The 10,537-nt window shown below is 45.1% G+C and overlaps 1 protein-coding gene across 2 annotated transcripts; it reads right to left on the reverse strand.

Moving 5' to 3' along the window:
• Positions 1–4,961: 4,961 nt before the first annotated feature.
• LOC149369573 (uncharacterized) lies at positions 4,962–9,862 on the reverse strand. Of its 2 annotated transcripts, XM_089558937.1 has the most exons (7): positions 7,779–9,862; positions 7,323–7,442; positions 6,955–7,173; positions 6,549–6,763; positions 5,925–6,084; positions 5,462–5,558; positions 4,962–5,057 (listed from the first exon to the last, which is right to left on the reverse strand). In XM_089558937.1, the coding sequence occupies exons 1-7, from the start codon at positions 7,963–7,965 to the stop codon at positions 4,991–4,993; spliced, it is 1,065 nt and encodes a 354-aa protein (XP_089415063.1). In that variant the 5' UTR covers positions 7,966–9,862; the 3' UTR covers positions 4,962–4,990. The 2 variants fall into 2 exon arrangements, with proteins under 2 accessions (XP_089415063.1, XP_089415055.1); XM_089558929.1 differs by lacking the exons at positions 4,962–5,057; positions 5,462–5,558 and having other exon boundaries at positions 5,654–6,084.
• Positions 9,863–10,537: the final 675 nt, after the last annotated feature.

Here is a 10,537-nt window from a genome sequence, read left to right on the forward strand (position 1 = left end):
ATGGAAGCGAGATGTAAAGGTGCTCGTGTGCTGCGATGTCAATGCACGTTAAAGATCCCCAGGTGGTCGAAATTATTCTGGAGCCCTCCACTACATGGCACCTCTTTCCTCCTTTCTTTCACTCCCCCTTTATCCCTTCCCTTATGGCACAGTTCGGGGGGGGGGGGGGGGGGGGGTCGTGAGACATTTACTGCACCATTTCCTTTCCTCAAAAACCCAATTTTTCAGTATTAACGGGGCACGACGTACTATTTAGGGCACGTTTCTAGCACAGCTGCACATTTTCAATGTTCCAGAGTCGTGAGTGATAGTAAGGAGAGGTCCTAATTAATCCCCTTACTCGGGGCGTGTTTTTCAACGCCACAAGAAATTTAGAAAGGAAAGCCTTTTAACAAGGAGTGCCCATGGATAGCGCCAGCTGCAATACCCATGTACGGAGCTAAGCAATTTCGTGCGGCGGCCGCCCTTGCATGTATAGTCTTCTCTTCATTCCCAGATGACACCAAACATCCCGAGGACGTCCTCATCCCGAACAGATCATTCAAGTACCTTCCTTTTGAGTGCTTCCCCAGACAACGCAAAGACGTCCTGAGTACGACCTCAGGGTATCCCCGTCACTATGTTCTGACGTCCTCAGGTTAATTGTCTCTAACTGGTCTTCAAGCAGTCCAACTGGTACCCATTTGTCCATCCGTTGCACAAACTCAGGATGTCTTGAGGATAATGTTTGGGGACGTTTTCAGTACTACAAGATTAGTATAGCTTTTCTTTTTCATGGGAGTGCCATATTCAAATCCAATGTATAAGCGAAGGTAACCAGAATAAGCAAAAAGAATGGGTTTGCCAAGGGCCGCAGAGGGTATCTGGAGTTGAATTCTGCTGCCTGAAAGGAAAAAAGAAAAGAAGAGTGGCCCAAAAATATAGACACAACCCCATCAGAAGCATGCGATGAATAAGAACACCTCAAGGCATATAATTTCTGGGGTCACAATGGTTTCCTACATTAGATCATTATTGTACACATATCATTTAAACATTAGCTGCAGTTGAATAAGAACACCTCAAGGCATATAATTTCTGGGGTCACAATGGTTTCCTACGTTAGATCATTATTGTACACACATCATTTAAACATTAGCTGCAGTTTAACTACTGCTGAACCTGGCAGAGAACGAAATCTATATTGCATATCGGGCAACTGTACGCGACTTGGAGTGTGTTTTGGACCCTGGATAGGCAGCACGGCCACCCTGGCAGGTGGGTGTTTGCTCTTCCAATGAACGCTGCGGCCTATTCTGCTGTGCCGCATGCCACAACATTGTCAGCGCTAACACATGCAGCCCACATCTCTCTCTTGCCACCCCACGACCTCAAAGCGAGATTCAGGCGTCCACTGACCCAGTAAGCCAGTTATGCACACTTCCTTTCCTTAAAATGACTGGAGTCTAAACGTTAACGCCAATGAACAGAATGAACGCCGATGGCCTATGGCTTCAGTGCCGCGATTATGCCACAATGTTCTCAATGCCAATGCAGGCAGCGCTCATCTGTCACTACCGCCACGTAGCTTAAAGCACGACTGAGGTGCCCGCTGTCCCAGGGGGGCCAATTATGCGCCTTTGATTTCGAAGCTGCCGTAAATTGGTAAATTCTCCATCGTTTTCGTAGCTTAAAGCGCAACTAAGGTGCCCACATTTAGGGCGGAATTCCAAAACCCAATATTGCTTTTGTTCCTGTTCCCTCGCCAGCTTCAATTATGACCTTGTTAAGCTGCAAGAGTATGTGCTGGGTAGATAGTTGGGCCCTGAATCCTAACATTGTTTTAGGTAGGAGGTTCATGTCCTCCGCATAGTTTTGGAGCCTTGAGGATGACATGCTTCATTAGTTTGCCTAATTGCCGTTTGCCAGGGGGCCAGTTATGCGCCTTTCCTTTGCTTTCGAAGCTCCCACTCCATTGCTCCATTGGTTTCGCAGCTTAAAGCACGACTAAGGTGTCCACTGTCCCAGGCGGCCAGTCACAAATTTCCTTTGCTTTCAAAGCTCCTGCTCTTCATCAGTTATGTAGATTAAAGCCCGACTAAGGTGTCCGCTGTCCCAGGGGGACAGCATTGTCCCAGTTATGCACTTTCCTTTATCTAAAGTTCAAATGAAGGTGAAAACTGCAAGCACCACGAAGAAAGCCCGAGGTCCCGTAGTGAAGCTTTCGCTTCATTAAAACTGCAGTTTTTATTTAATGAGAGCCGAGTGCGAGAGATAAAGCTGGCTTGAACTCAGTTCTTTGTCCCACCTTTGCTACGTGCTGTTCACATACCATGAATGCCTAAACCTCAGCTTTCCACAAAAATTCAGGGGGCACATTTGACTCTCTAAAGTGCTGCAAGGTGAAAGCCTTTTCTTGCGCAGTGGTTTGCTTTGATTTTGTTTTTTTTTATTTTTCAGTTTTTTTTTAAATTTTTGTTCCTTTCATTTTATTTCCATTTATTATTACTTTTTTCTTTTTACTTCTTTTTTATTTCCCGTCACGGAAGGGAGGAAGATGAGAGTGAACGAAGGAGATAGAGAGCGAGAGAAGGAGACACCTTATTCACTAGACGCGCCTTTGTTCATTCCATACCATCGAGCTAGCATGACGGAGTGGTCAGCGTGCTTGTTTCGCACACCGGAGACCGGGGTTCGATTCCCCAACTCGACTAATTTACTGCTCGGTTTTATTTATTTATCTCGTGTTACTAGAAAAGTTAATTAATAGGTAAATTAAGCAATTGACTTATTTATCTGGTGTGACTAGAATTCCTCCACGACGAAAAAGTAGTCCGCTGCTGAAATGTTTCTTGTTACGTAAACAAGAAGCTTACCACAAGAAAAAGATGATAAGCTCTACGATTTTGGCACGTGGATTGTTTGATATAGTAAAGCATTAAAAAGCTGATTTCGTTTACAGTTGCGAATGGCCAGCGGAGTAATACAGGACGCCGCGGACTGCGGCCCAGTGTTAGCAACTGCTGTTTTTTTTTAAGTTGTATCCTACTATAGGAGGAGGAGGAGGTAAACTTTATTAAAGAAGAGGTCTTAGGCGCGGATTGGGGTGATGTTCCCCTCCCCGCGGTGGGCTCCTCTTCTAGGCCGGACGCCAGGTGGCCGACCGACGATGTCGTTCGGCGACCTCTTCGGCTCGCTCTGTGACTCGAAGTTGAACCTCCGGGTCCGAGCTGATCAGCGCGGCCTCCCACTGAGATTGGGTAGAGAGCTGCAGACTGTGCGATGGCTTGTCTTGAGTACATGAGTATAGGATGTGCGGTGTGTCTGCCTTTTGGTGCCCACAGAGAGAACAGACGGGGCTGTACTGCTCCGGGAACCGTATGGAGTACATGTACGGATTAAAGAAAGTGTCTGTTTGGAGCTGCCGCCACTGACTTGTTGTGTTTTACGCAGAGATTTATGTGGTTCTGGTTACTAGCCCAAGTACAATTGGCCCCATTTGAATTTCGCGCACTGTGACGCCACGATCATTTCGACCAATTGAAAAGCGTGACATTTCTACTGAAATTTCCTGCTTACAACGATGAGGCATTAAATGCTTCCACCTTAATACTATTCTGCGATAAGATGACTGTTAGACATTAGAGGAAAGTTCACCCTTGAGCCATCGGACATCCTTTTAGCCATCGAGTCGGAGTCGTCGGTATGGCCAGAAACGCCAGTACGTGCAAAAGATTGCACGTGATACAACCAGGCCTCGCAAAAAAAAAAATATATATATACATCGTTTGGTTTGCATGGTTTATGGGAGTTTAACGTCCTAAAGCGACTGAGGCTATGAGGGACGCCGAAGTGGAGGGCTCCGGAAATTTCGGCCACCTGGGGTTCTCTAACGTGCACCGTCATCGCACAGTACACGGGCCTCTAGAATTTCGCCTCCATCGAAAGTCGACCGCGGGCACAATTCGATCACTGGGTCAGACACCTCAACCGCGCTGTGAGTAGGCGGTGGCGTCCACCTACTAATAATTGAGACAGTCATGCGCCTTTCCTCTTCTCGAAACTAGCGGGAAGGTTTACACTAAAATAAAATTGGTTTTTCAGGAGAGGAAATGGCGCAGACAATGGAAGGGAGGGACACAGGGAGCTGGGACACCGTGTATATATAACTGGCTCCCTAGCTGGGTCTAGAAGTATGTGTCGGTGGGGAGCGGTGATGACGTCATTTGGGTGCCGTGGTTGGGCCACGGGTTTCTGATGACGGCGGGATTTTCAAGGAGCCAGTTAATGCTCTCGCATCAATAAAAGCGTTGACGCGTCGTACGTGGTATATGGACGTTGACTGCTGGCGTGGTCGACCCGCTCTCACGGATCGGAAATCGAAGTGCAGCGCACCACACGGCATGTCACCTCGCTATGTCACGACACGCTCGACTACTGGCCTTGAAAGCGCGAAGAAGGCAAACGGGTGCCTGCCCAGGTAACGCAAAATGTTGCTTGAACGTTATCTGAATGGTCACAAATGTCGGAGAGTAACGTTGCCCGATTGTTGCTAATGTCACTATTTTTGATCACCAGATAACGTCGCAGAATAACGTTTATGCTGCATTCAGGGGACGTTGACGTGATGTTATTATGACGTTATACTGACAAATCATGCTAAAAGTTACGTTGCCTGAACGTTAGTAGAATGTAATCCGATGCAATGCATGCACTAGCTCCTTGAGGAACATATGGGTAAAAACTATATAACCAGCACCATCCATTCATACTAGGGAAGGTGCGGCAAGTGCTGATAAATTGTACGTGTCCCTGCTGCCTTCCAGAAGTGGCTAATGTATATGAGCTTATACGTAGTCGAGACACACACAAAAAGGTGGTTACACAGTAATTGTGGTCTACAATAAAATTACTCCAGCACTGCTCACCTGTCACATTGAATGACAGGCACTACAGTGCAAAATTTACACCAGGTGCACATGTGAGAGCCCTTTATATCATTTATTTTGCATCATACATCGTCATCCATTCTGTGAATGAGATTGGACATCGCTGGGTCATCCACTCCGCTGGAGTCACTGGATTAAAAGAACAAAAACACAAAAATTACCGTTATTCAGCCAAAGTTCAAGAGAGTACTTACAAAGTAATCAGATATCTAAATAATTTGCAGGGTCAGAATTGTGTATGAAATGCGCCAATATTTATTAGAGAGATAATGCGGAAACCAAGAAGACTAACCCCTTCTGAATTTCTGCTTTTAAAACCATCAAAATTGCCACTCATGCAACACTGACAGCTTTACACTGTAACCTTAATTTTTACTTGCATTTCGCATAGGTTTTGCCTCTGCTGTCCCATATGACGTGCTTCACGCTGGAAAAGCTAAGTGGCTGTGACAAGTGAACAGTTTTTGCACAGCTCGACACACGAGCTGACTATATGGTAGTCCAGATTCCCTACACAAGTATAATAGACTTGCCGTTTCTTGCAGCGTGCTGGCGCATGACGAAAATGGTCGCCAATATCACGCCTGAAGTCGACTTCTTTGCCCAACGGGCAAGACCGCCGCAGGGCCACTGCAAAAACAAACCAATATCACTGACTTACAGCAGTAAACCTAGAAACGGATATTTGCTACAAATATATCAACCCCCCCCCCCCCCTTACACCTTCTATGAACTCTGAACATGCATACGTTGAACTGTGCACCTCATTCTACTATATGACTCAGAAAATCCACTTTCAAATTGGTATCTAAAGTAACCTACTTGAGTATGGATCCATCACTCCAAAATAATATATACAAGGCTGCTTGCCCTTGACTTGATCGATATTGTGACATGCAAACTGACAGTCTTTTTTTCCGTGGTGAATTAAAATGACAAATAAAGATTCCTGAAAAAATGAATTTTCTCTGCAGTGAAAAGAAAATTGGTACACACCCATGATTACGCTCATGATGTTTAGGTTTGCAAATTGCTTCTTGCCCTTTCGGCCAGTCAGGCAATATTCCTTGGCCAACCCGTCGTTGATGCAGCGCTTCATTATTTGGCGCACTATGTCCTTCTGGCATGAACCTCCAATTAGGGCAAGGTGCGAAATCTAAACAGAAAAAAATGCAAGAAACTTTTAGATATTGAGCTAAACGCAACTAAAATTGGGTCCCTAGTGAATAATGCATCAATAGCTAATAATAAGTCCTTGACTCACAAGTATATACTCCAAAATGCTAGCATTACGCATTTTTATGAGCTGTTTTAATGGCCCAAAGCAGAGCACAGGCTGAAAGAATCGTAGTACAGATCTTGATTATTTAAAAGATCTTGGATACTTCACTGCACGCTAACATTGCACAGCATTTTTTTGCTCCTCCGAATGAGGCTATGGCAGCTAGGGATTTTATTCTGCATTTGGGCTTTGCAGCTAAGCCATACAACTATTAGATCACCACAATGAGTAAATTGCTTTTCTCACAAGTGACAGCAATTGAAAATAATAGTATAGCTCTGCAATGTGGAAAAAAAAAGCCAACTAGCAGAACTGGCATGAGATAAAAATGCACTTGCCAAGGTTCTTTTGTTCTCTTCATCATCCAGTATGCGTTCCATACTGGCCACTCCTTCTGCATTTTTAAGAGGCAAATACTGAAGGACCTCATCTACTTTTGCTGGAGGATCCACTGCACTTTCCCGAGCATGTGCTATTCTGTTGACCTTTTCTGTCAGAACATCAATTTTTTCATCTACCTTTGCCACCGTTTGTGCAAGGTTCTTTAGAAGCTCTAGAATGAGCAAAAGCAAGGAATTAGAAGAAAAAAAAACATACCACAGCACAAATAGACTGCTGGCCAGAATTTCAAAACTAGCCAAACTTTTATTTGTGCCAAAATGAGCACATCTATATAAAGCTAAGTCCACACAGCACAATAAAATGCTGCTTACAACTAGCCCGGTAGAGGCACGAAGTTTTTACCTTGGATTCCGCTTTCTGCTTGTAGCAGTGGGCTCGCACGTACTTGCGCTGGCCTCGGCGCAGGACGGCCAACAAATGGTAGCTGCTGGAGTGGCTTTGCAGGAACTGCAGATGGTGGGCGACAATCTTCGCAGCTTTCCTCGCTGTCCTCACTTCCCCCGGAAACAGCCCTTTCTTTTCTTTTTTTCTTTGGTGCTTCAAAGCTGTCTTCATCCGACGCTGCATAGTTAAAAATTGTTTCAATGCAATGACTTCAGCATTAAAGTGGCTTGGTGAAGAAATATTTACAAATTAGCAGCTAAGTTTTTGGAATATGCATGATTAATACAAAATGTGTGACCATTTCAACAGGAAAACTGGAATCATACTTCCGTAAAGTGCCTTCTTTGTAGGCTTTCTCGGCCTCTTCATTCGTCGTTCTTCATCGGTGGTCAAATCTGAGACCTCTTCTGCTTTTTTTTCCCTTCGTTTTGCCTCAGCATATGTTGCTGCAAGCAAAGAATTCGATATAGAAAAATTTAATGACGCAGCCAAAGGAGAACTGTATGAAAATAGCAAGTAAACTTTTGAAACCAATGTTTACAACCACCTAGCAACAGTAATAATTTGAAATACGAGCATAACAATAGTATCACCATAACATGAATCTCAAGCCAGATAATAGCCAACATATGATTACTGATGAGAGTCAATGTATCAAGGAGGTATCTGAATATTTTGCCATTTTCGGTCAAAGGTTTTCTACTCTGGCCACAACCCGAACCTCCAACAGTGCGCTATAATCACAACACTTTGTGACACAAAAATTAAAAAAAAAGACTTACTGGCCTCGCCCAAGATTCGGCATTTATGTGTCGTCCAGTCGTCCCCAGGCTGCTCAGAGTTTTTTATTGCATTCCGGCAACGAGATGGATTTCTGTATGGTGGCCAAAAAGTTTCGCCATTCTGCACCCAGAGTTTGGGAACGGCAGCGACTCCGTCCCCACTGCTAAATGCAACAATACAGAACATCCTGCAAGAAGATAGCACAGTTAGCACACCAACACACACTGCTGCCAAGACAAGGGCATTATTTTCTAAGGGCCTTTTTGACAAGACACAACTGATTTGAAGTTTCCTCTCTATGAGACCAATTTATATGCAGCGTCTATACTGCCCGCAGCCGAGTGACAGAAAACCATGTTTCTTGCATGCCATGGAGAACTAGTTATTTTCTTATCTCTCTCTTTTTTTTTTCTTCAGAAAATGACATCGCTCTGAGCACTCTCCTACTTGACATGTGATAGAAATCTTCACCAACAAAAAGTTTACTGCCGTTTTCAACACAGTCGTGGCGTGGAATTTCAGCATGAACATCATAGAACTATTTGCAGTCCATGCTGATGGTGCATGCGCTCGTTTGACGCTTGTGCAAATTAAGCTGAGCTCTGCGTGCTCTGCAGCGCGCGGCGACTGTTTTCGCCCTACGCGGTATTTGTCCATTGGAACCTAGAATCTGCCGCTCTCAAGTCATATGGGACAAGAATAAGCGGATCGCGGTAGCCATGCCTGCCCCGCGACGTAGTTTAGTTTTTGTGTCTTTATCATCAGCCGCAGCAAAATTCACGCTGCCCGCAAGCCCACGGAACGTCATGCAATGGTTATGCACTTAGAACGTTTCTGGAAATGAAGCTGGCCGGTGCTTTTCTGAAATTGCGCTAGAGTGCCTTCATATATGGCCGCCTCTTGTGAACATCTTGTGAACCATATAGGGAGGCACAAAAATTTGTATTCAAAATTTTAACCAAACGCCAAAGCTAGATACTCAAACCTGTCAAACGTTCTTGGTGCGCTGAGAAGGTGAATTGGCTGCCAAGGTCATGACACTACATCTGATTTTCATTGAAATGCAGCAGCATTAAAGGCCCGTGCAGCAGAGCCAACTCACTGGCTGTAATATCTGCCCAAGATGCCACATTCAGGGCGGAATTCCATGCCAGCACTTGTATCCAGGTGACTAATAGGCATGGTCCCACTCGCGCTGTGGCCCAAGTGCTGCCCTTTGCCGCTTTCTTGACAAGTTTTGCTAGTTTGCCATCTGTGTGCTGCTCCATTCGAGCAGTGGCACTGTTTGCAGTTGCATTGTCTGAGCTATGATCATTTTAAAGAAAGAAGGAAGTCTACAGGTTTGAGTCTTGAGTATAGATCAATTTTTGCAGCTTGTGTAGTTTCGTCACATCACTTCATATTTTTTCATCAAAAATAAAAAATACATTTTGGTCAGCAACATATAGCTTCCCAGTTCTTCATTTTGGGTCTTATTAAAGCAAACAATAGCACCATAAACCCAGCATTTGATTTGAGGCCTTTGGGTTTTAGCAAGACTATAATGAACATTGGAACAGTTATCTGCTCCAAAAGCAAGAATTCTGCCACCTACCATGTTTTACAGTTAGCAAGATATGAAATTTTGCAACAAAATGCAACCCTTTCCTGCTGCAAAAGCAGAAACACCTGCTACAAAACCTGAAACTACATCTACAAGAAGCCTGCTACCACTGCACTATAGTTGGGTATGTACATCCTAAGTCAGCACTGACACTTTGCCTACATTCAGGAGTGCCGCACAGAATTCCTCCACGACAAAAAAAAAAGTAGACTGTTGGTAAATTTTCATATGTAAACAAGAAGCTAACCACAAGAAAAAATTATAAAATCTAGAATTTTGACACCTGGCATGTTTAGTGAAACATTAAAAAGCTTATTTCATTTATTGTTGCAATTTGCCAATGGAGTAATACAGGCGACTTGAACCATGGCCCAGTGCTAACAGTCTTTTTAAGTAGTATCCTACTACACCCACACTTCCTGTCCAGAGTGAGCTCAGTAGCAGGCAAGTTGGTTGCAAGGTAATCCTGGAAGACGTTAACTAATAAAGTAAGTGCGGCGCACATGTTATCATGTAATAGTGTTATGAAAACAGGGCAAATGGGCTCCCTGTATGTAAGATTTGGCTAGCATGTCAGTGCCGCATGAGGGCAGGAGGAGGAGGAGGAGGAAAAAACTTTTATTAAGCAACCCTTGAAAGGAAGCCAGTGAGGGTGGGGATAAGGATAAGGGGGTTGCAGGAACAGGTGGGCCCTCGCGGTCGCGCTAGGTGGCCAGGAGCCCTGGCGACCTCTGTGGCCCAGGTCACCATCCGGAGCTGAAGCTCCGGCTGTGAGCTGTGCAGCACGGCCTCCCATCTCTCCTGGTCGTCGAGTCTCAGAAAAGGGGGAGTTGGAGTATTGGGGCAAGCCCTAAGTATGTGATGAACATCCGCCTTAGGGTGTTGGCATAATTTGCAGGACGGATGATAGTCCCCTGGGTGCATGAGGGAATACAGGTAAGGGTTCGGAAAAGTGTCCGTCTGAATCCGTCGTCAAACGACTTGCTCGGCCTTATTTAGCGATTTATGGGGAGGGGAGTAAACTAGTCGGGAACCCCGGTAGTGAAGCGTGCCTTCATGGTACGTCATCATGCGCTCCTTAGCACTGCCGAACGAGGGGAGGCCGTCCACCGCCCGGTTGACGAGTCCTCGGGCGTGATTGTGTGCAGCCGTATT

The sequence above is a fragment of the Amblyomma mixtum genome, chromosome 1 (genome assembly GCF_055824585.1).
Source record: "Amblyomma mixtum isolate Tamu chromosome 1, ASM5582458v1, whole genome shotgun sequence".
Lineage (NCBI taxonomy): Eukaryota > Metazoa > Arthropoda > Arachnida > Ixodida > Ixodidae > Amblyomma > Amblyomma mixtum.